The sequence below is a fragment of the Primulina eburnea genome, chromosome 6 (assembly GCF_022965805.1).
Source record: "Primulina eburnea isolate SZY01 chromosome 6, ASM2296580v1, whole genome shotgun sequence".
Taxonomy (NCBI): domain Eukaryota; kingdom Viridiplantae; phylum Streptophyta; class Magnoliopsida; order Lamiales; family Gesneriaceae; genus Primulina; species Primulina eburnea.
Window position 1 is genome coordinate 28,832,322 of NC_133106.1, and position 26,689 is coordinate 28,859,010.

Here is a 26,689-nt window from a genome sequence, read left to right on the forward strand (position 1 = left end):
TGTGTATGATGATCCTTGGGATTAGGCAAAGGTTGTGAAGGAAATTTACCTTTTTCATGAACATTAAGTGTAGATGCAAATTTAACAAGAGTATCTTTCAAATCTGTCATGGTTTGAGCAGTTTGAGTATTGATAGACTCTTGCTTTGCAATGAAAGAATTCAATGTATCTTCCAAATTTCTTTTCGGCGGAGGAACATAAGGTGCATAATTTTGAAAATTTTGTTGATTTTGAAAATGTGGTTGTGGATATTGTGCATCATTATCATTCCTCCAACTAAAATTTGGATGGTTTCGCCAACCTGGATTGTAATTTTGAGAAAATGGTTCAAAATTTGGCCTTTTGAAATTGTTCAAAACATTGGCTTGTTCATGGAGACATTCTTTAAAAGAGGGCAAAGTGGGACAATCTTTTGTAAAATGATCACTTGTATCACATATGTGACACGCAATTTCTTGAACAGATTTTAATTGACCATTCTTTTTCAATTCAAGTGCTTCAACTTTTCTTGCCAAAGAGGTAAATCTAGCTTGAAGATCATGTTCATCTTTGAGAGTGTACATACCTCCACCAGATGTAGGAGATTGAATCTTGTTTGATGGTTCGATTGTACCTATAGTGTCCCAATTTTGAGCATTTTCAGCTAATGAATCGAGATACTCAATTGCCTCGTTTGGATCTTTATCTTCAAATGTTCCATTACACATAAATTCAACCATTTGCCTATCTTTAGGTGTTAAGCCTTCATAAAATTGAGAAACAACTCTCCAAATTTCAAAACCATGATGTGGACAAAGATTAAGCAATTCTTTGTATCTATCCCAACACTGATAAAAAGTTTATCCTTGTTTTTGAGTGAAAGTGATGATTTGCCTTTTGAAAGAATTTGTTCTATGAGATGGAAAAAACTTTTTCAAAAATTGTTGTTGCAATTCATCCCAAGTTCGAATGGATCCCGATCTAAGATTTTGTAGCCAAGTTTTAGCTTTATCTTTTAAAGAAAAAGGAAAAAGCTTAAGTCGAATGGTGTTCATGCTACAATTTAGATCATTATATGTGTTGCACACTTCTTCAAACTCTCGTAAATGCATGTATGGATTTTCAGAATCTAAGACATGAAAGTTGGGTAAAAGTTGGATAATACCAGGCTTAAAATTGAAATGAGATGCATCAGGGGGAAAAACTAGACATGAAGGTGCACTAGTACGTGTAGGATTCATGTGATCTCTAAGAGTTCTTCGTCTATCATGATCATGTTGAGATTGAATTTCATCTTCATTTTCTTGGATGGGTTCTTCCGCCATGTTTTGTAAAAATAAAGGGTTATTTCGAATGAGTCGACCACTAAGTGTACGTGACCAAATACTCATGCAAATGCAAATGCAAAAGAATAAAAACACACAAAAGCAATAAATATTCAAATAAATAAAAATAAACTATAAACAAAATTAAATAGACTTGAAATTAAATTATACTTCCCCGGCAACGGCGCCAAAAAACTTGTTGCGACTTTGATTGTTGCACTCCCAAGACCAGGTTGTCCACAAGTAATATAATTCGGTGAGTCCGAATATCGTATCCACAGGGAAGCAAAGGTAATTACAAGTCCACTATAATGTCTTTTTGTTTTTGTTTTTGTTTTTGTTTCTTTTTAATTTTAATTGAATCTTTAATGGGTAAATTTTAATTGTTCAAATTTTAATTTAAGTAGTTGAGATTAAAGGATCCACTCTTGGCATTTTAATAAAATTAACATTAATGAACAATATTGAAATCCACTTAATAAAATGGTTCCAATATATTAAATAATCATATTTATATTATGTTATATATTATTATCTTATAAGTATATAATATATACCAAAACTTATAAATGTGGTCAAGTATTTATTGTGCTATATATATATTTGTAAACACTAAATCAAGGTTCTCACTTTAAATGGTTGGTAAAACCAAACTATCATTTAAATGGTACCAAGAAAATATTATTATGATATATTTATATATAGTAAATCAAGGAATCCAAGTTAAATGGTTGGTAAAACCAAACTAACATTTAAATGGTTCCAAGAATTTAATATTATAATATATTTATATATAATAACTCAAGGCATCCACTTTAAATGGTTGGTAATACCAAACTAACATTTAAATGGTTCCAAGAATTTAGTGTAACATATAGCAACAATAAATCAAAACTCCCACTTATAAGTAGGGTATAAAAATACTTAAAGAAATAAATATAACATAAACAATAAATAATGATTAAATAATATAAAACATAGATTCTTACCTTATAATAACCTTATTATCATGCCAAGAGTTTCACCTTATCATCTCAACTTTTGGAAGTTAGCTATTCATCATTCAAAGTGTAAAACTTTGAATATGAAATTAACATGCTAATTATATTTAAATGAAGAAATAAAAGAAAAATATAGAGAGAAATATTATGAACTCAAAGATTTGTTCATAGAATGAGGGATATCTCAATACATTACAATACACCCCTATTTATAGCCAAATTTGGGGAGACAACCACAAATAAAATATTATTTTTTACACAAAAGTCTTCATTGGTGTTCCAAGAAATTAATATTATATTACACATCACTTTTGAAGGTCTTCTTCTTCGAATTTGCTTCTTCACATAAAATGAAACATGTGGATAATTGAGTTGTCTAGTTGTGGTATTTTTTTCAGAATATTTGACCAAGTAATTTGAGAGATATGGTCAAAATACTAGAGCATGGTAAAACTGCCACTCCTTTGGTAACTTTAATTGTTGCTTAATTTGATCCCAATTGTGAAAGGATTTTTATCTCATGCTTGCCATCAATATTGTAGATATTAACATCAACTTTCTACAGGTCCAAGAATCATCTTAATCCCATTTGCAATGCCAAGTTTATTCTTCTTTTATCGAACCTGTAAAAATAGTAAAAACTTATAATTACACAACAACTTATATTTTATACAATTTATTATAAAACATATAATATTTAAACATTTAATAAAACAAAAATATATATTTATATTATAAAACATTTAATTAATGTACAATTTTTATGTTTATCAGAAGCCATGGTAAATGCCGGAATTTCAGTGTCCAATGCTGTTTCTTTCATGGAAAACGAAGCCTGTGGGCCGGAGAATTTAGGTTTTATCAGAAAAGATGCATATGACCATATGAGTCGGCTGAGAAAACACACTAAAGTTGAAAATGGAGATGCTACTGCCCTTATTCAATATTTTATAGATAAGGCAAACAAGGAGAATTACTTTTACTGGAATGTTCAGTTGGATGACGACGATCGAGTGATGAACTTTTTCTTTAGGGATTACAGATGTTCTTTAGATTACGAATATTTTGGTGATGTCTTGTCGATTGATACAACCTATAAAACAAATAAGTATAATCTGATCTGTGCACCATTTGTTGGTATTAATCACCATATGCAGAATGTACTGTTGGTTTGGCTTTTATGTCAGATGAGACCGAAAGTTTTTTTGAATGGTTGTTTACAACTTTTCTTGATTCTATGAATGGAAAACAACCTCAAACTATCTTTTCTGACCAATGCCAAGCCATGATGAATGCCATCGAAACTGTCTTTCCACATTCACACCATCGTTTATGTCAATGACATATAAATCAAAATGCTCCTTCACATTTTGGGAGTTTAAATGGTGATTCAGCTTTCAAAAAAATGTGGTATAAATGCATGACTTATTGTGAATCTGAAGATGAATTTGAGGCCACATGGAGATACATGATTGACACATATTCTTTGGGTGGTCATAAGTGGTTGAATGGTATGTATAAAATTAGGCAGAAATGGGCCACTGCTTTCAGCAATGGAAGATTTAGTGCCGGAATTTTGGCGACTTCGAGGAGTGAGGTTACGAATATGGTTTTAAAAAAATCAGGCAACAAGATGAGTTCTTTGTACGAATTTGTGATAAACTACTCAAAGATTCAAAAAAATTGGCGAGTGAAGGAGAAGACTGAGGATACTCGTTGTCGTCATGGTAAACCTGCACAAATTTTGAAAAATCATCCATTGTTGATTCATGCTGCCGATGTTTATACGATTACCATATATCAGTTATTTGAGATTGAGTTGATCAATTCTTTGAACTGCATATCTGTTGAAACACCATCCTGTTTTGGTAATGATTGGAATTGGATTCAGATCAGAGTAAAATCTCATGATGAAAACTCGAGGGTTAGGACTGTTTTGTTCAATAAGCAGAGTCATGAAATAAAGTGCACTTGTTGTAAGTTTGAGACAATGGGAATTCTTTGTAAGCATGCTTTGATGGTGTTCAACTCTATGCATGTCACTGTTTTACCCAATTGCTATCTTCTGAAGAGATGGATGAAGAATGTAAAAAACAGGGTTAATTCTAGTTTTCAAGAAAGTGACAGTGTTGGTGGTGGTCATGCATCTGAGATGGTTTTTGTAAACCAAATAATGCGATCGATGTATGATCTAACTCAAATGAGCAAGTCTCATGATGATGCGAGAAGAAAACTTCATGGAATGGTTGAAACTGCAAAAGATGAAATATCCAACCTAGTTGAGAATTTGAGTGTCGATGATGAGACAGCTTGTGATCATATTCCAACTGATGGTCACATGCATGAAGTCTGCATACGTAACCCACTGACTGGTAAAACCAAAGGAGTTTCAAATGCAAATATTACACGCCACTGGGATAATAAGAGCAGAAAAGGAAAAAGGAAAGGAAAAGGAAAGGGAAAAGAAAGTGCTGAAATTTCGAGTAAGTTTTTATTTATTAATAAATTTATTCGTATACTCATTATACAGTCAATCACTTGTTTAAATTTCATAGGTTCAAAAGGAGCAAAACGGAAAGATCAAAGTTCACAAAATGCCTACAACACACAGGAGATGACCTATACACCATCACAACAAGACTTAAATTTCCAACCGTCCCAAAATCCGTTGGAATGTCCTCAATTTCCAGCTGTTTATGGGCAAAGTTCAAGTGGTCAGATGAATTTATACTCTTATAATTTTTGGGGGCCTCATTCTACACAAGTAAGGATTTTAGTAAAAAAAAAAAAATGAAACTGGTTTACTAGTTGATTTCTCAATGATTTTTTATATTGTTTAGGGAAATGATAATGATAAATGAAGGAGGACTGGAAAGATATGCTGAATTAGGGTGTTATGACTTGTATTACGTAGAAGTTTATGACTGCGAAGACGAAAAATGGTATCAATGATGAGCCAATACAATGTGAGTTCTTGATCCTGTAGGTTAAGTTGTAATTTTCCATGCTTTTCCTCAAAAAGACCTATTTGATAAGGGTTATTGGCATTTGACTGAGTTGTGGAAACATGTTCTAATTCATTTTTTTAATCTGTGGTGGACAGGACAAAGGAAATGAAAGTTTCGAAGAACTGCAAGAACTCTTCTGCGATATGTTTGCAAGAACTAATCAAACACTTTTTTCATATTATCTTTGTATGCATTCGAACTTTCGAAGTAACTAATCAATCACTTTATTTAACATTCGAATTATGTTTATGTCTCTTCTTCACATGAATAAATCAATTCAGTGAAACTTAAAATACAGTTAGAGATTTCAAACTCCAAGTACCTCCTCGGAGGGATTCCAGCAACATCTAAAATGACATTATAAAAATTACTCAACCAACAATCTCATTAATACATTAAGCAACATAACAGACAACACATGGAAGGCAATAACTCTACTCATCATCACTAAAATGTAGGGATTCCAGCATGAGTTTGAGCTCCTCGGAAATCTCCATCATTCTTAACGCATTTCTCTGATGTTCACGAGCTATATCTGCTTGAGCTTCAACCAAATGAGCTATTTTCTCGTTTTGTTTTTGTTTCCTACTAGAACTTGCAGAGGCAGTAGCACTAGCACTAGCAGTGGCCGTGGATGTTGAACTTGGGCATGCGTTCTTAGTGGTAGAGTTATACGTAGTTGTCGAAGTTGAACTTGAAGCTCTCTTCTCCATATATTTCTTAAATGCTTCGAATGCCTCCTCTCTACTACTATATCCTTTATGGGAAGCCCCGCTAAATCCATTAATCTGCTCTTGAGCATCTACCCAATTGTCGTAAATGCCAGATTTTCTCCCGACAAAAACAACGTAAGTTTTCCCCTACATTTAGATAAATATTTCTAAACAATCAGTAAACCAAGCATGACATAGATGATACATATTTAGTGGAATTGTATAAATCCAATGCAGTAAATCCTACATTTAGATAAATATTTCTGACACCCCAGGAAATTATGTTCCACAGCTAGCAAAACTCAGTGTACAATCCAATGCAAAGACCAATCTTAAAGGAATTGCCATGAGTAATAACAATCAATACTTCCATTAATTCGTTGCAATCATGAAAAATTAGAGCTTAACGGGTTTTTAGACAATAGCTCAAACAATTCATTTACAATAACGCATTCAAACAATTCAATTAATAAACCAAAAGGTGGCATAAAATAAAAAATACAAAGATACCTGAATGTTAAAGCTAACAAGGAAAAACGCATAACATAGCCGCAGAAGATTTCACATCTGAAGTTCAACGCCGAGGAACACGAAGAAGCTTTTAGAGCTGGAATTGCGGTTTACAAGAAGTGAGAGGCAAATTAATGGAGGCAAAGCTAACGAGGAAGAAGCCAATACCATAGCCGCAGAAGTTTTTAAATCTGAACTGCAACGCCGAAGACCACCACGAAGCTGGTGTTTTCAGATCTGGAATGGTGAAGCCTTCCGAGAAGTGAGAGCAAAATTATTGGTAATTTTGGATCTGCAAAACTTTTTGAAACGTGGGGTGGTGCGTTTCTTTTACCATGGTTAGGAATGGTCAGGAAAGTAACTTTATCTTGCAAGTGGTAAGGACTTTGTCAATTGTGTCTGCAAATAAAATATAGTAAAGCCCTTCCACGTGGCAGATGCTCAATGGATCAGGGCACTGCCTGTAAAGGCATAATCGACCGAACCGAAACTATGCTTCCTTAATAAGTCAAAGAAGTAAATTGCATCTCAAATAAACAAAAACAAAACAACAGATGCAACAACTGTATCGCCGAAACCCGAAGCCACAAATAACTCTTCAACCAACATTTACACAAGTATTGTCTTCGAGTATCTCCAAAACTTCACGACAACATAGCAAACAACGTGAGTGGATGGATCATGCAAAATCTTTACTCGGTTACGTTCTGAAAATCTCGTGAAGATTTTATGTATCCTCGCACTATCGTCGATTTTTTCCAGCGCGCGTATTATTCTGTAGTCTCTTCGCATATAATATTGGTATCTTGATTTAGAGATGATCCTTTGAGTAAATCTTTACAATCATAGAAAGATGAATTTTATAATAAAATTAAATCTTTTAAGCAAATCAAATCAAATCTAAAGTCAATCTCTATTCAAATATTTAATAATACCAAATAATAATTTAAAAAATAAATTATATCTTAAAACCCAAAACATATTTTTCCTTTCAACTATTTTCCCCACTAACCTCACAAGTCCAAATTGTTAAATCTGCTAGACAATGATAATTATGACGTACGAGTATATCCAAGAACACGTTTTAAAATTTGACTAAGATATTAATTAAATGATGTTTGGTATTTTAAATTAAATTAAAGTGTGTGGGGGCACACACACTTGATTAAACACCACCATAATAATTATGATTTTCCCACACGTAATCAAAAAACTTGATATTTAGATTTTATTAGACACGCTGATATCTCCATCAATTCAATCCCCTTCTCGCTTCTATTTCACGTTTATGAATGAATGACATGTGTTTTTTCGAGCAAACTGAATTGGATCATTTCTAATTTAGATCTTAATCTTTAAATATTTAAAATTTGGTTATAGTATAATAAGATGGATTTTTTTTTTTTTTTTATGTTTTTAGTATTATTTTATCAAAGTGTCGAGATAATATATCATATATTGTTGACGTAGTACCAAATATTACTACGGTATCGACAATATTGTTGATATGTTCGTAGTGTTAGAGTAGGTGTCTAGTGAGCCAACTTGTGATTTGAATTTTATATTCTTATATAAAAACAATATCTATTTTAATAGTATTTTATGGTTTTATCCAATTATGACATTTATTTTATCTGTATAACATGTAAGGTGCATAGATAAAGTCTTTGAATATACATAAGTGCCATGAGGTCTATCTCTCAACATAAGATCATGAAACTCATTAAGAAGAGTATTGTATATTCTAAACCGGTTTCTATTTGATTCAGCCACTTAAATAAGGATAAATGTCGATCGATGTTGAGACCAACATATGAGATGTAAACACCATATTTTCTATGTAGGGCATAAAGATGTCTGTAGGACCGAGTGCTTACCGCTTTACCAAAAGCTATAGCTAGTGGTAATGGTGCAACTCAAATCCTTTAAACCGCACAGCAGCACAAGCACCATGGTTCGATCGCTCTACCAAGCAAGGACAATTATTGCACCCAACAATCTCCCTCCCAATAATTGCACTCCTTGCAATCAATGAGAATCAAACCCATGACCTTGGCTCTGATACCAATTGTAGGACCGAGTGCTTACCGCTTTACCAAAAGCTATAGCTAGTGGTAATGGTGCAACTCAAATCTTTTAAACCGCACAGCAGCACAAGCACCATGGTTCGATCGCTCTACCAAGCAAGGACAATTATTGCACCTAACAATGTCTATTCTTACAGATAAATGATCATTTGATGATGCATTGAACAACACTCCATCGAACTTTTTAAGTGGTTATCATTTATCGAGTGATATATTCTGTAGTTATGGTTGTACACAATTGGTTCTTTGACTCAAGACAATGTGGAGGTTCTACGTACTAGCATGCACTTTGATCCGTTTACCGACTTCATTAAATGTCATGAGGTGACGCTTTTGGATGTAGTTTCGAAATGCGTATGAATCATTGTATTGTAGTCAGGGATTCACCACTCACCAATAGGTGAAGATATCCTATATGACCTGATGAGTTAATAATGCAAGAAATCTCTGCCCAGAGTAAGACATGTGCATTTTGGAAATACGTTTTCTCAGTTGCACATACCACGTCGTATTACTACTCAAAGATATAACACATCGTTATCAAATTCACTTACAACTCTCGATACCAATGATTGCACATTCGATTGAGATTTATGAGTTGAATGGACTGTATTGTACCATAACCATAACTTAAGGTTCTTGCAGGCACTATCAGTGATACCTAGGAGATTATGTCGTTGCCTAGCCACCGCGAAGCCGTCACATCGTTGTCGGATTTCTGAAATTCTTGCGATCAACTCTCGACGCAAATTTCGTTTAGATTTTATTGCGATTTAGAATAGGGATCAGGTTTTTAATCATGGAATTGATTAGATGATTGAAGAAGAAGGAAGATAAATTTATAGAGATTTTCAAGAAGAGTTATTTCTGCTTAAAATCTTGAATAGTTGGAGCCGACATTATATACGCGAAGGTAAACTGTTATAAAATTTCCTATGAATAATTTATATCATACGATGCCCAAAGAATGTTTTGAATGTCGAAACAAAAACTTTTAAGCTTCCGCTACTCTTTGGATGCGAGAAAACGATACGCCAACAGTGGTATCAGGGCCAACAAGGTGATTTTTTTGAATTTTCAGAAGCTTGGGCAATACTGATATTTTATGAAAATATGACCGAATTTACTCTTAGAATAATTTTTTGATATTAATTTATTAATTTATTTGTAATTATGAAGGTCAATGATAAATTTACAAGATATGAGATTTGTTGATGATATTTGATATTATGATTTTAATATAATATTTTATATTTATGATAAAATAATGATAGAGAGCCATGACCAACTTGTTAAGTGTATGTTATGATATTTTATATGTTATAATTTTAATTATTTGACAATTATTTTAATGTGCACCTGGTTTATGGCTCGCTCTTTCCCTCCTCTTATATTTATATCCCAATGTGTCATGAAAATTTAATATAAATATTATATTTAGTGCGAGAACGAGATTAGAAGATGGCGAGACCAGATCTTCAAGAGTTTTGAACATCAAAGACACATAAAATATTGAAAGCTAATGTATTACATTTGCATCATTGTATTTACCTATATTTTTTAAATTTGGATCCATATTTAGCTCATATGGATTAATTAACTCTCGATTATTAACCAAATTTTATTATTATAATTCATGTGATATGTTATAAATAATCAATATGTGCGTTATTATTAATATAATAACAAGAGTTACATGAATCCGGAAAACATAAAAAAAAACATGCATGAGATTTTAAAATTAATGATGAGAAAATTTTTCAAAATTAAAACATATCATTTTAGATAAGATCCAAAATATATAGCAAGCCCATTAAAATAAAAATATTAAAAAAGTTTAATATTTCTTTATCTTTCATCAACGGTGGTTGCATAATAAACGATATCTGTGGTCAATGTCTAGCTCATATATTATGGAGGCATGAACGCTAGAAAGTTGTGACTTCCACTGACATACTTGATGTGAACTATGTGGAAATCCCATGACTTCGGATCATATTTGAAATGTCTACAGCTAAACTACTACTGAATTTTTTTTTTTAAACTATGACCGAAGATAAATATACTCATATACATATATAATTCAAACAATGCATTTTAAAAGGTCATCCAACCACTAAATAAAAATAACTGCAGTTAAAAAAATCTCAAACGTACTCAATCTCCTAGTCTACTAGTTTAAAAGAAAACTCGAACATAGTACCAAAAGTCTCACAAATCAACAACGTTTAAAAATATTCAAAAACATTTAAAAATATTGTTTAGACCTCTGTCTCATAATCATATTATGCGGAAGAAATGCAAGGTCCTCGGGTTTTCACGTGCACAACCAACTCAGCCTACTCAGTCTTCAGCGCCTCCAGTCTCCTCATCCACATGATCACTTACATCAATCACACCTAGTGAGTTTAAAGACTCAACACACCTGAACTATTGTAACAAGTACATATACATAACATACAACAGTGAAAAGTACTGTAAACAAAGTAACTTTCGTGATCTTCAATAGCATGAACATAAACATAAACATATTCATAGCAAATCATGACATATCGTATAATCATATACATATTCATTTCTTTAATTGAATTCAGATCATTAGTTGATATTTTCGTATCAGCTCTAGATCGATGGATCCATCTACGTATAACCACGGTATCCGACGGCGGGGACATCCGCGACAGTTTTACTCGTCCACTGAGCCTTGGGAGCCTGGAAAAAATGGTAACGGGCGTGCCTTTGCGATTAAATGCTAGAAAAATCTCAAGAACGATATGTAGAACGAACACTGGAGGGACACGACGATTACCCTTTCACTTTTACCTTGAAAAACCAATCAAAATCTGTTGTCGACCATGAGTGTGTGCATGTGAGAAACTGCTGGACATGAGAGGGGTGAGGGGCTACGGTTAGGGTGAAGAAAATGATAAAGAAAATTAAAAGAATGGGTCAAGTTTTGATATAAAAGAGGTTAGTGGCTTAGGCCCAAAACTCCTACTGAAACAGGACCATCAGGCCCAAAAACGCGTACATAAAATAGTTAGTTTTAGTACATTTTCAAAAATATTATCCGACCCCTCAACAAGCCCTTTGTTTTGCTAAAAATCGCCTATTGGTTTAAAATATGATTCAACGCGTAAAAATATCTTTAAAATGTCAATTTTCAAAAATTACATAATAAATACACCGTATATTAAATACTAAAGATAATAATTTAATAAAACATTTTCCTTAACTATCCCGATCTCCGTTCCTCGTTCGAGCGTGAAATACTGCTAGAAACCCTATGTTATGCAATCAAGTAAATCTTGCCATAAAATCATGAAATCATGTCATAATCATGCATTAAATGCATTTAAAATAATTAAATAAACATTTTAATAACACTTTAGATTTGCACGCAGTCTGGTTACTAATGTTCAACATTGATGGGTCAGACTCGACACATGAAGAGAATGCACGTCATATTATTGGGCTCTCATCAAACATGAGGGTTGCAAAGGGTTGCAATTGGACTCTATCTTTTGGAAATTATGATTGGACGATATTATTCGAGATCATAATTTAGAAATTGGACCTTGAGTACTCATTAAGAAAATTATATTTCTCGTTTTCATCAAAAGGTGGTGAAAATGTCAAAATAGTGAGAGAAAATTCATAAAAAAGTTTATATTTTATGTCTTATAAAATATTTAAAAGAGTCAGCAATGATTATCTGTTTCATATTCAATATATTTACGATTTTGTCACGTAATCCATTTATGTTGATTCATACAGATGTGTGTGGTCCGCTAAGTGTTAGCACGAAATATGAGTCATCTTACTTCATTACCTTTAACTAATGATTTTTTAGGTATGAGTATATGTATTTAATAAAATACAAGTCTGAAACTTTTGAAAGTTCAATGAATTCAAAGATGTAGTAGATAAACAATTAGAAAAGTACTTAAATACTGAATTTTAATATTACCCTAAGGAAAATATTTAAGTACTGAATTTCGAGATTACCATAAGGAAAATGTGATTCTCTCATAGTAGACCTCATCTACCACACACCCCGGCTCAATTGTGTGTCAGAATGTTATAATCAGACATTGATGGACATTGTTCGATCTATGATGAGATTCCATTAATTGTCATCATTTTGTTGGAGATTTGCGCTTGAGACCGCGACAATGTTATTGAATCAAGTCCATATAAGACCGTGGATAAAAATCCATATGAGATATGGATGAGAAAACATACTAAATATTATTTTTTTAAAAAATATGGGGATGTCCTGCTTATTTGAGCAGACGGTGGGAGACAAATTGGATAGTAGAGCTAATTTGTGCTACTTAGTAAGATATTAAAATAATATTGTTGTATATTATTTATATGATTCCAATAAAACTAATGTGTTTGTTTCAAGGAATTTCGTCTTTTTGGAGAATGAGTTTCTATTAGATATAAAAGGTGGCATGATAAAGAAGATATACAAGCTGCTAGAGATTCGAAAGGGTTTCAAGGCCACATAAGTGGATGAGCTTGCTTCTTGAAGCGGGCCATGATCAGATTCCGATTCATCCAAATGGCTTGTAACATGAAGTCCAAAATGGAATCCATGTATTTAAATCAAGTATGATCTTTAGTAGATCTACCTAAAAGAATTGCTTCAATATGAAGCAAATGAATTTACAAAACAAAACTTGGGGAGAATAGGAAGGTAAAAACCTTCAAAGAAAGATTGGCAGCAAAATGCTATACTCAAAGAAAAGGTATTGACTATGAGGAAATCATTTCTCAAGTAAAAATATTCCAGTCTATTAGGATACTGCTAGCCATAGTAACCTGGTATGACTATGAAATATGACAGATTGATGTGAAGACACATTCCTTAATGGTAACATTAAGGAAGAGATTTATGTGTTTCAGCATAAGGATTCACATTAGTAGGAAGTGAGCATAAAGTGTGAAAATTTCAGAGATCCATCTATGAAGTCAAACATATATCAAGGAGTTGGAACCTCAAATTTGACAACACTATCAAAGAGTTTAACTTTGTTAAAAACCCTGAGAGACCTTGTGTGTACAAGAAGATTAGCGGAAGTACAGTGAAATTCCTAGTACTTTATGTTGATGACATACTACTCATTGAGAATTATGTACGGATATTGCAATCAACTAAAGTGTGGGTAACTAATAAATTCTCTATGAAGGATATGTATGAAACATCCTATGTATTAGGAATACAGATCTATATGGATAGATAAAAAAAGATGTTAAGGCTCACCCAATCCAGTTATATCGATACCATGGAGGAGTCCAACAGATGATGTCTCTCATTATGTCATGGTGCAACTCTATCTAATTCTATATGTGATGAGGAGATAGAAACCGTGATCATCTACCATTGGCATTATTATATATGGTATGATATATACTCAACCTGATATTTTATTTTCACTGAGTGTTGCAAACATATATCAGTCGAATCTCGGTCCATTGCATTAGAAGACCGTCAAAGATATTCTTAAGTACTTAAGAAAAACTAAGAATTTGTTCATGATTTACGGGAGTGTAGAATTAAAATTGGAATGCTATACTCATTCTAGCTTTGAATCAAATGTGGATGATTTGAAATCAACCTCTGGAACTGTATACAAGTTTAATGGTGGTGTTGTCTTTTGGAAGTGTTCCAAGCAATAGATAGAGACATTGTTTGAGAAGCATTGTTTGAGAAGCATCGTGAAACAATGAGTTTGAGATCTATGGATAGTTGGTATAAGTGAGAGATTGTTAGAATAAGTGCTCAACGAGCTAACTTGTGGTTTGAGTTTTATTAAATCTTTTGTAAAAACAATATTTATTTTTAATAATATTTTATGATTTTATCCAATTATGATATTTGCTTTATATATATATATATACACCATATACAAGCTGCATAGATAGAGACATTGAATATACATAAGTACCATGAGTCTACCTCTCAAGGTAAGATTATGAAAAAGAATCATGAAGGCCACAGGTCCTGTCTCGACCTAGTCAAAAAATTGTTTTAAGATCAAACTGGCCAAAAGTGGTAAAGACTAGTCGGACCGGTTAAAAAAATGTCCGACTGGTTCATCACTCTTTAATTTTTTATTAATTTTTTTTACAATTCAATTATTTTCCTATATATTTTTTAAAAAAGTATTTTTTATATTTTAATTTTTTTTATAGATATATATATATTATTTTATATTTCAATTTTAAACTTTATTAAAAATATTATTTTAGTAATATTAGAGTTTATTTTGATTAAATTTTAAAAATAAATATAAATATAATTATATTTGATTATATGTATGTTACGTTGTTTATATTTTAAACTTTAATAAAATATTTTTTTATAATTTATATACATAGTTAAGATATTTAGAATTTAAAATATGTTCTTTTTATTATATTATATTATTGTTTTATATCATATGATAGTGTTGAGAGTCCGATGGAATTGTTCCATCACCGATCCGATTATGAAAACATTGATTATGAGAACAAACATGATAATTTTGTTAGTATTATTTTTATCATTTGGGTTGTGGAGTGGAAACCTAAAGTTCCTAGCTCCACCGAACCGTACTCGATTCATAATTAAAAAGTTTCTTCGGTCCCTTTCTAATGAGGGTTAAAACCCTTTGTGGATGTATATAATTCAACAAGTTTAGTGAGTTTTTTCCCCAAAAAAATGAATATGTGTAAAACCACTTCTTCTTGGACCATTTATGCATTTAATTTGATATTAACACATACCTAACAGAAACAAAGACTTAGCAAGTTGTATTGATATCGGGTGATTTATTCAAAGTTTTGCTTAAAAGAAAATATCAAAAAAGGTCAAACATCCATCAATCAATAACCAAAGTAGCTGAATGAACAAAATGTGACGCTCTGAAGTACAAACGCTTTCTTTTTCGTGCGACTTTGACCGACCATCTAGAATAAAACACTTTATTTGGTAGTTTATACTCTCCATCCCATACACTTAATTTCTGTATAGGCAAAAACAAAGATTCGTGAGACCGTCTCACAAGAAACATACTCTTCTGTACGTTTTCAGAAACTTTATCATTATTTGATGAATGTTATAATAATAAATAAATTAGTAATTGTAGAGTAAATTAAATAACGTTATACTGGTAAAGAAGCATAGAAAATAATATTAAATATGAAAGATACTATATAGTGAGACGAAAAAAAAAACCTAAATATAGAAAACGAAACAAAGTAGTGCATTAGTTTCGTTGGGAACTCGAAGAAGTGTGATAATTATAATTTCTTTATTTGTGGTAATTTAAAGATAAATGAGTTTTAAAAAACATTCGATAACATTCAAATTCTAGTATGACATCTAGGTATCCAAGTTTAAGTTTTTGTAGGATACACATAATTTTAAAGTAAATAACACAATGTTTTTATGAAAGTTTGAAGGTAACATCCTTCTACAACTTCTTTTATTTTATTTAGCAAGAAATCCACTAAAAAAAATTTATTTATACAAATAATTATAAAAATCACTTCAATTAAGATTTATCACTGTCTAAATCGAAATTCTTACTATCATTACAATAACAATATAACTATCTGTCTGTCTATGGTACGTACCTTTGGTTCAGGCAGATAAAAATCAATACTTCTAACAAATAGCTTGAGCGGCTAGAGTTAGAAATGCAGCACATATTGATCTTTGATGGTCTGATATAGAGAATGAGCGCGTGCTAAAGTAAGTGACTTGAGATTGAGAGATGTAGAGTGGTTGAAATCTAGTAAACAATAGTTGATTTTATAATCAATGAATTTGGTTAACTTTCTTCAATCTTGAATCTGTTTATTTTATACAAAAAATCTATCAACATAAAAAATCACCAACAATCATATGTACTGGCGTTTGACATGAAATAGTATTTTGTAGTGCAACTTGCATGTAGTACGTGGTTAAATTCCTTTTCTTTCTCTTTATAGTATGTCGTAATTGATGCATCTTGGCATATATCCAAATATGATAACTAACGGTACTTTCTGAAAATTTGATTCATGAGAGAGAAAGACTATGCAACAAAGCGTTGTCCTTTTAAGAGGCATTTTGGCCAACTGAAAATGTCGGATAATGTGCATTGATTGGTCAAAGTATTTTATAAAGTTGAGTGCTATGCAAACGGATAGACTTGATTGCACAAGCATTACTAGCTAGAAACCAATTTGCAACTTGTGCTTCTGATGCGGTTCGATTAGAGTCTTGAATATAGCTTGAACTGAAACAGAGAGAACTATAACGTGAAATTAGGATATTTAGTCTTGTACTGTTCAACTTGAATCTTGAAGAGGACCCTGTTCGACTTGACTTCATAGTATCTAGTTAGAAATTTGTAAATACACGTAAATAACAGCTTGAACCTAAAACAACTCAATGATATATGTTATCACCAAAACTTAGGATATTTTCAAACTAACAATTTCCCCTTTTTTATTTATTACAAAACCAATATGCTAGACTAAATATATTTTTTACATTTGAAGTAGTTTAAATACCCAAACACAAATTAAAGAATTTTTTTTTTAATTGAGTTAATGAAATGACATTTTTACAAGTATATAGAAATTTAAAACCTATTACACACAAAATATAAACTATCTCCTATAACTTGAACCATTACTACTTCCACCGCCTCGTATTCTTCTTGTTTTCTCATCTGGTATTCTTCTCTTTTTATCCTATAACTTTAAAACCTATTACACACAAAATATAAACAGCTTGATTTCCATTTTTTTACTCACTTTGAAATGACTTTTCATTTGAGACAAAAGATAAGCAGACTATCTTCTGGAGGAAGGTAATCAGAATAAAAAAGATTATCATCATTAATCCATGAAGACGAGCGCCGGTCGGAAACATCCGAAGAGAGTTTGGCTGGAATGCAGAGATGAGAGGAGCATGAGGAGGAGAAGCCACCTTGGATAGATCAAAGTAAAACTCTGACAAAGATTTCAAGACAGCATCCACATACATCAGTGACATCTCTAGAGAGGTTCCCATTTGATTTTCTGAAGTGTACGAGGAGATTGAGGAACAACAACTTATTCTTCTAAAATCTGAGGAGAATGGGGGTAGATGGGCAGTGCATCCATTCCGAGCTGCTAAATGACTGCTGAGTAATCTCGGGGCCGAGGGCTGTGAAGATTGAAATTTTATCGCTTTTGTCTGATAATTTACCTCAAAATACATCAACAAAGCTCAATCCAATAAACTCTCTACGTTACAAAGCTTTGGAGACAAGTCCGATATCTGCCCAATCCAAGATTTGATCTTCATGTGTTAGCCACAACGACGAGTTTCTTATCATTCTGGATTAACTAGAAATGGACGATGGTATGATATTCAACCCGCTGGTCAAATAATCCAATCCGGTTATCCACAATCTTGTCTATCCTTTGAATGGTCACATCACGGCAGCTTGGGCATTCGAGATTTGATAGACACTTCCACCAGTTTGAAATGGCCCTTGTTCCTGTAGTCGATTGTGGGCAATCCAGACCGAGTATTCACTACATCTAACTCCAAAATCTTAAATCCACTCAACAAGCTGGAGATTGGGACGACTGGAATGGCTGCTAGGTGAAGCAGTTCGGACACATGCTTTATCAGCTTGATTTTCTTCGCCATGGGCTTTTCTGCCTTCCTTTTCTTTTCAGTAGATTTCTTAGGCTCACCAAAGAATTTGGTGAACCTTCTGTATTTCCTCATCAGAATCATAATCTGAGGACATAACAAGTTTTGTCTTTGTAGATCTAGCCAGATCCTCGTCCGACTCGAGTTGATTCTTCTTAGCCTCTTGCTCTTTCCCTTTTCTTTCTTTAGTGCCAACAACTCGAATACAGTTGGCAGATTCTTCTTCTTGAAGGTCTCAACAAAAGAAGTATTCATCAGATTGATGGGATTGAGTTTTTGGACATCCACCAAGTTCACTTTGTGCTGCTCAAGCATATAGCAAATAGGAATATCAAATTCATGGGATCGAGGAACTCCCTTCACCATTGCATCGAAAATCGAAAACAAGATGTCTGACCAATTCACGTTTATGTGTGATGCAGTAGACACCATCACCATGAATTTCTGCCATGGTTATCTTGTCAAAAGCACCAGCCTTGGCAAGAAATGATTTCCCACCTGATCGGTGAGTAATCGGAAATCTACCTTCAACTATTTCTTGTAGCATGCGGAAGATAATTAAAAACCTGATAAGGAGAACTCTGTCCTCTAATGAGCAGCATTACCATCGGGACGGGTTGCACATTAAACCAAACCAGCGGCCGGAAGTTCAAAAGTTTTAGAGAAGAGCTTCGAAACTACAACCAACCTCACCACCTAATGACCCTCAATGGAGTCGGTATAAGAATTAAAGTGCATGCTAGTACGTATAGTATCTATGTTATCCCGGGTAAAAGGAATAACGATGTAAAATCGTAACCGCAACTATTCCACTCGATAAATGATAATCGCTTGAACTGCCCGACGGAAGATTGTTCAGTGGATAATCAAATGATCACATATCTATATGAATGGACATATCTATTTCCTTACCAATAAAACATGACATTTATATAACAGATGTCAGTCTAAAGTTCAAACGATCTTTATCTTTATTTTAGACAGCTGATTCGACTAGGAACTTATTTAAAATATATGATATGCTTCCTAATAAGTTTCATAATCATATGTTGAGAGACAGACTTCATGATACCTATTATATATTTAAGGACTTTATATATGCAGCTTATATGGGTAGACAGATAAAGTTAATTTCACAATTGGATGAACTTTAAAATATTATTAAAATAAAAATCGTTTTTATATTATAGTCAATAAATCCCAAGCCACAAATCGACTCGCTGGGCACCTTCTCTAACACTTCGAAGTTAACGTGTTGATTTGCAGTAGTTTTGGGATGACTGACACCTCGGAGGTTTTACAAGTTGTGTGTGAGTGAGGTCATAAGCACGCTAGAAAGATTTGTGTTGGTACAGTGGGTTAGTCATCGAATCTTGGTCTTTACATTTGCTATCAGAACCTGACATCTCCTAGTATGGTGTGGTTCGAGGGCAAACCAAGCAGAAACCTATGGACATGTGACACACGAAGCTGAAATTCTCATTGTGTACATGGTCCACAATATGAGTAATTAATACCTGAAAGATGGAAACTCCACCAATGACTGAGCAAGGAGCATGAATGAACCCATCCCACACCATAATAAGAGATATAAAATATTTGATAAGCAATAATTATATCAATAATGTGTATATTCTTTTCAAGAGCTCATGAGCTAAGAACTTCAAAGTTAAGCATGCTTGACTTCAGGAAATTCTGATATATATGACCCCTTGGAAAGTTTATCAGAATGCGTGTGAGTAAAGATATAAGCACGTTAGAAAGATTTGTGTTAGTATAGTGAAATTAGTTTGGAGTGTTATATATGTTTAGTACGTCCGCCTTCAATATATCCCTCCCCGTCAAGGGATGACACACGTATATTGAAAAGTGGTGGTCCTGGGACGAAGAAAAGATGTGTTTGTAACTCACGAAGCTGTTTTGGATCTTGTTAATAATTTATTATTCTGTCATCGAAAGGGATTATTTGAATTTTGATCTATCTGTAAAGTGTAATATATATTGGTGATTTATCCCAAATAATCAAGAACATATATGCAAAATAAATATTTTTCGACATATTTTGAAGTATGTTCCATTGAATTTTTTTGGAATAGTGTATTTGCGAATAATAAAATTCAAACATCCTCTAAAACATAATTCTCGATGTATCATATGATTTTATTATCATAAAATAATTTAATCATTTTGTATCTCTATTATATCATATACATATGTCATGACACACACCATATGATATACGGATCACATATTAACTTTATATTATACATCATAGATTAACTTTATATGTGGAAATAACAAAAAATAACTTTATAATATACACCATATATCATCATATATTAACTCTATATGTGGAAATAACAAAAAATAATCTTGTAATATGAACTAATATGAGTTTTGGTCAATTTAGTAGTCAAAACTAGATCATGTAAATTTGCCTCTTATTTTTTTAACTAATTTAATTTCGTCAAAGTATTAATGAGATCTCAAGGAACCACTGCATAAGCTAAAGCCAATCTAGACTCTAGTAGAGGTGTAAACGAACCAAATCAAGTTGAATATTAGTACAAATTTAAGACTCGAATAAAGTATATTCGAACTCGAACTTCCTTTCGAGCCGGAATCGAGCCATTTATTTGAGTTCGAGTTCGTCTCGAATTCTTCAAACATATTTACAAGCTATTCAAACTATTTTTCGGATAGTAAGTTTCGAGAATGAAAGTACGAAAGTTCGAAACGTTCGAAAGCTCGAAACGTATATATATATTTAATAAATAATTATATTATATTAATAAAATATCATAACTCGCGAGCGGCTCGCGAACTATCGAACAAAATAATTTCGACTCGATCTCGGCTAAAAAAAAAGTTCGAATACGTTTGAATTCGGCTCGAGTTTGATAAACTCGAATACGAATCAAATATTTATCGAGCTAACTCAAAAAGTTCGCGAACTGACTCAATTCGTTTACGGCTTTAGACTCTAGTCCACCTCTCTTCTGTCATTTTTTCCATACAATTTTGATACTTGAACGATAAATTTTTTTATTAACTTATCTTTTTATAAATGAAAGCCGAGGAATGTCTAGTTAAGTTATAATAACTAATTAAAAATATATAAGATGAAAATAGAGAACGAAATGCATTTCAAAATGCCTACAATCTATATATATATATTTCAAGACCAAGTTCAGCCCATGCAAATTATTATTATTTTTAGATATAAATGAGAGCTATATTTTGCAAAATCACGTCAGTCCTATGCTTTAATAAGAAAAAAACACAAAAAAAATTAGGGCCGAACAAAATGCATAATGATCAAGTTTTGATTCTTTGAGAACGTAAACAAAAATAAGTCTGACTTAGAAGAAGATTTTGGTAATTTTCCGTCTCACGAATTAATTTTGTGAGACTGATTTTCAATATGATCCGTAAAAAAATATTAATTTCAATTATATGTATGAATCGAGCCGACCTGTCTCACGAATATAAATATGTGATATCGTCTACAAGAAACATACTTTTTTTTTTCAAATTGTGTATAAAAACCAGTATATAATGTATAAAAATTAATTTGAAATACACTTCAAAATCTTAGTACTTGTTATGAATCAATTATTACAACGCAAGGAGCATACATGAAGAAGCCAGCCCGACAAATCTCCACTCAGCACATCCACCAAGCAATCAAATCCTCACCCAATATCCAAATCATATCCACTTAAAATCCACGTGTCCAAATACTATTAGTCCACAACAATCCCTCGCAATCCCATGCTCAACGGTCACCACACGTACCAAGATATCAGAAACCATTAATGGAGCTTCTCCGATCCAAACCCTAAATCAGAACCCGTCAAATTACTTGCGAAGAAGAAGCTAAAAATGGCCGCGAGCATGGCGACTTCGTCCACTGTGGCCGGATTGGGCTCTGCCCTTCTCTCGTCTTCGCCCAAGAGACTTAACCTCACCTCCGGTAACTACCTTTCCTTCTGTTACACTTAAATTGAATTATTCAAAATCATATTTTAATTAAGTTAAATTTTTTTTTTTAAAAAAAAATCAAATTCTTCTCGTTTTATCTTCTTTTTTTTTTTTTTTTTACAAAATTCTTCAATTTACTAATTTACGTTCTAATTATAATAATCGTGATGAATTTTAAATGAATCATCAAATATTAACAAAATTTGAAATATATTTGATTAGTATAATTAATTTGTAAATAAATAGCGAGACAAATTTGAAATTTTCGCGTGAAAGTTATCTAAACAATGAAAATATTATGTATTTCAAATCTTTCTGTCCAAATACAACATAAATTAATGTGATTATATTTAAATAATTTATCTCAATCAAGATCACATGTTGTAGTGGAAATTTTTATGAATGTAATAAAAAATTAAAGCCATTGAGAAAATTTAAATAATCTGTTAATGTACAATTGAAAACGAAATATATATGTATTTTATTCAATCTGGGGTAAAAAAAATATATTATGATCTTTATAATATGGTTCTTGTATTCAGCAGTAATATGGAATTGTTGGAAGTATTGTTTCACTGAAATGGTTGAAGATAAATTATAAAAATTCTCAATATGAAGCAAGTTTTTTGGGAATTTTTTTTTCCCAAAATATGAATGTGAATAAATTCTATTTTTATGCAATATAATTAATTTTTAATTTATATTTTCAGGATTTATCAAATCATCGGTGCCAGCCCGGAACCCTCTAAAGCTAGCAAAAGCCTCCGGTGGAAAAGTCACATGGTAAAATGATCAATTAATTAAAATTTAACATTCATAGAAGTACATCAAAATTAAAAAAAAAATTAATAATTCATATATTTTTTTTTTATCTTATGTTACTGTTTTATGAATTTGTTCTTTTAGTAATTTAGAGATGAAACCGAGTCACACAAATCTTGAGCAACTCGTTTAAAACTCGACGGAAGCTCGGTTTTGACCAAATGTGGGTGTACCTCAAGTAGCTTATGCAGTCTATTGAGTTAAGCTCGATGTTGGAGATTATTTTAAATAACACAAACGATCAATTTAATAAATTTTAGCATGAACTATGGCATCTATTTATTAATTCTATGAATAGTTCCGAGTGTTTTTTATTGTTTAACTGTCAAGTTTGAGCTCGAGGAGTTAAAAAAGTTACTCGAATCGAGCTTGAGCTTTGAAGTCTCTGTTTGATTCTACTTCATCTCAAGATTAAAATTTTATCGAGCGGTATATTTTATTTATGATTAAGTTAGAAATTTTCCTATTCGACTTCGACTTGATTTAATTCATCCTCTGGTTAATAAGAAAAAAAATGAGAAAATTTATTTATACATATGGCAAAAAATTGTGCGAGACGGTTCACGGGTCGTATTTTGTGAGACAGATCTCTTATTTTGGGTCATCTATGAAAAATGTTATTGTGAATATCGGTAGAATTGACCCGTCTCACAGATAAAGATTCGTGAGACCGTCTCACAAAAGACCTACTCTATACATATTGTCTAAATGCATAACCCTCTAGAGTAACTAATTTGTTCATTTTGGTAGACGGACTAATAAAAATTATTTTTAATGACATCATTAGTAAAAATTCTAAAAATATCTAAATAATTTTTTATTATAATTAACAAATTAAAATATAAAAAATAATTAATTAATTTGAAAATATATACACATGAATTATTGCGTTAGTGTGCTGCGAGTATAACTAATTTTTAATAAAAACTCTAATAAGTGTTTGTTTAATTGTGAAGTTTCCAAGGAGATTGGCTACGTACGGATCTTAATGTGATCGGATTCGGGTTGATCGGATGGCTAGCACCATCAAGCATTCCAATCATCAACGGCAACAGTTTGACTGGGCTTTTCTTCTCCAGCATCGGGCCTGAGCTCGCTCACTGGCCCACCGGCCCGGCCCTCAATTCACCATTCTGGTAAACTTGGAATGTTACTTTTAAAATTTATCAATTTTCAATGAAATTACTGAACTAAATAAAATTACATTTACATAAGAGCCCCGTATCTGTTTTTCTTACACTAGCTGTTAGAGATATAAAAGAATCAAACCGTTCTCGAGTTATTCCAAATTCGATTCGATAAAAATCTCGTTTGAGATCGTTCGTTAAGTTTATCGAGCCGAACATTTGGGTATTATTTGAAAAAAATGGAAATTTAATTTTATTATTCGTATATTGAAATTATTGTTCTTTTTGCTGCTTTCTACGATATAGGTTGTTGATGATTACTTGGCACCTTGGGTTGTTCATCTGCCTCACTTTTGGGCAAATTGGCTTCAAGGGAAGGACTGAGGATTACTTTTAAATTGAGATGTGTTGTTAATTATATATTATAATTATGTTAATTATGTGTATGAAATAACAACTTGACATCCGTTTCTTTAATTTCTTGAAACATTTTGGTCATATATATCTCATGATGTTTTTATATGTATCTTTTCCTTATTCGTCGAAAAATCGAGCTATCCTTAAGAGAGAATGTATGTATTGTCGGCTTCTTCAAGAAACACGTTTAGGTAGTATTTGCAAATGCTTAAAAAACAATAATTACGAACTTTTCTTTTATAAAATTTTGCGAATTTATAAAAAGAAAAGTTCGTAATCAACTTTTTGAAAAAAAACAAAAAAAACATAATGATTAACATCAAACAGACCAGATTCAATTGAATACGAAAATTACGATTATTTACGAATGAGAAACCCAATTATTCAAATATTATAAATTGAGCATCCTTTCTGTCATCATGCATTCCAATATATGCATTTGCACTTTTGTAAATTCTCTCCCCATTTTATATTCAATTTATCTTATTATTTAATTACTAATGAATCCTTTATAATAACTAACTTTAATTGATTTGATGAAACTTTACTTAAAATTATAATATACTAACTAGCTTTTGCATCATATTTTTTTAAGAGATTTGAATTAATGAGTAAGTTTGAGATTCATATTCATAAGATTTGAAGAAGTTAGATTTTTTACGTTTTCATACAAGTCGGTGTACTTGCACTTGACATGCCCGCAATCTCGAAAGTTTGTGCAAACAAAAATTAGTACACCCGGTGGAACCCTTAATATGCCGCCAAGAATAAAAAGGAATGTCAATCAAGGGAGCGTCTCAACCAAACCAGGAGGAGACTCAAATTTCACAGCCACAACAACCTACTGAAGAGCAATCAAATGAGGAGTTAGATCCTCATCAGGATCATATTTCAACTGCATATGCTCAAGTTTCAAACATGTTGATAGAGGAGTTGACTGCAATGAAGTTGATCAAGAGTTCGAAGGCAGACGATTCTCACCGCCCTATATTTGCACTCCTTAATCGACATAAAGAAATGTATGCACCACCACATAGAAGGGAAGAAGCTATCCAGTGGAAATTTTATTCATATACACGTACTAACATTAGAAGGAGTTTATGACAGTCAGTGAATAAAATATATAGTTTAACCAATCATGCTTATCAACTTGGAGCATATGAAGATACTGCACATCTTGATTTTCAGGGAGTTGACGGTGGTTAGAATACTGAGGGAGCACATTACTATCCTCATACCCTCCCATTGAGGAATATGGCATTGGTCGATCCCGAAATGGTGAGAGAAAAAGTACAAGAGTTGTATGGGCCAAACTTAATGGAAATTAGTTTCCCAAAATTTCATAAAACATATTTAGACCACACATATATGAATAACCCATATCTCAGAGGTTATAGAGTACATAAATTTAGTTTGTTCTTTGGAGAAGATGTTCAATCTAGTATAGAGCATATAACCAGGTTACCTATTCAATGCAAGGAGTTGTGAAACCTGGAAAATTTTAACAACTTGAAACTGCGATTATTACCAAATTCACTCACTCGAACCACATTTTCTTAGAATGAATCACTCACCAGGAATTCCATTGTGAGTAGGTAGGAGATGGAAATAGAATTTCATGAGGTAATTATAGCTATTATCCAGGATCACTCAAAAGAAGGGATAATCTGGTTATGTGTTTATTTACATATTCAAAAAGAAGAAAAATAGGTGTAGCTTTTTTTTTTATTTGAAACAGAATTTGTGAAAATGTTACAGAAGGGCTTAGAATTTGAATTAAGAAAGAAATTATATGAGATGGAATTCAAGGACTTCTTTGAACTTCTTGTCAGGTTTGTTGAGTACGAAGAGTCGCTAAAAGAAGAGTCTTACAAAAATAAAAACATTATAGTTTCTTATTATTAGGAAGTTGAGGGAGATGCATTGGTTAAATTGTGCTTTACTGGCCCATGTGTGTGTCAACTAGTCAAAATGAAGCCAGTGGGACCGGAAAGGAAGAATAACGCACCATCAACGCAAGAAGTT

At 32.3% G+C, this 26,689-nt stretch overlaps 2 protein-coding genes and 1 long non-coding RNA gene across 3 annotated transcripts; all 3 read left to right on the forward strand.

Moving 5' to 3' along the window:
- The first annotated feature begins 3,084 nt into the window (after positions 1-3,084).
- On the forward strand, positions 3,085-4,923 carry LOC140835452 (protein FAR1-RELATED SEQUENCE 5-like). The gene is made up of 3 exons (XM_073200943.1): positions 3,085-3,442; positions 3,700-4,652; positions 4,861-4,923. Exons 1-3 carry the CDS (start codon positions 3,085-3,087, stop codon positions 4,921-4,923), a joined length of 1,374 nt encoding a protein of 457 aa, XP_073057044.1.
- An 87-nt stretch (positions 4,924-5,010) lies between these two features.
- LOC140833424 (uncharacterized) lies at positions 5,011-5,507 on the forward strand. Its single transcript, XR_012118470.1, has 3 exons — positions 5,011-5,069; positions 5,146-5,271; positions 5,409-5,507. It is a non-coding gene; the product is annotated as an uncharacterized lncRNA (long non-coding RNA).
- Positions 5,508-22,072: 16,565 nt separating this feature from the next.
- On the forward strand, positions 22,073-24,769 carry LOC140834085 (photosystem I subunit O). The gene is made up of 4 exons (XM_073198712.1): positions 22,073-22,290; positions 23,009-23,081; positions 24,077-24,256; positions 24,554-24,769. The coding sequence occupies exons 1-4, from the start codon at positions 22,200-22,202 to the stop codon at positions 24,642-24,644; spliced, it is 435 nt and encodes a 144-aa protein (XP_073054813.1). The 5' UTR covers positions 22,073-22,199; the 3' UTR covers positions 24,645-24,769.
- Positions 24,770-26,689: the final 1,920 nt, after the last annotated feature.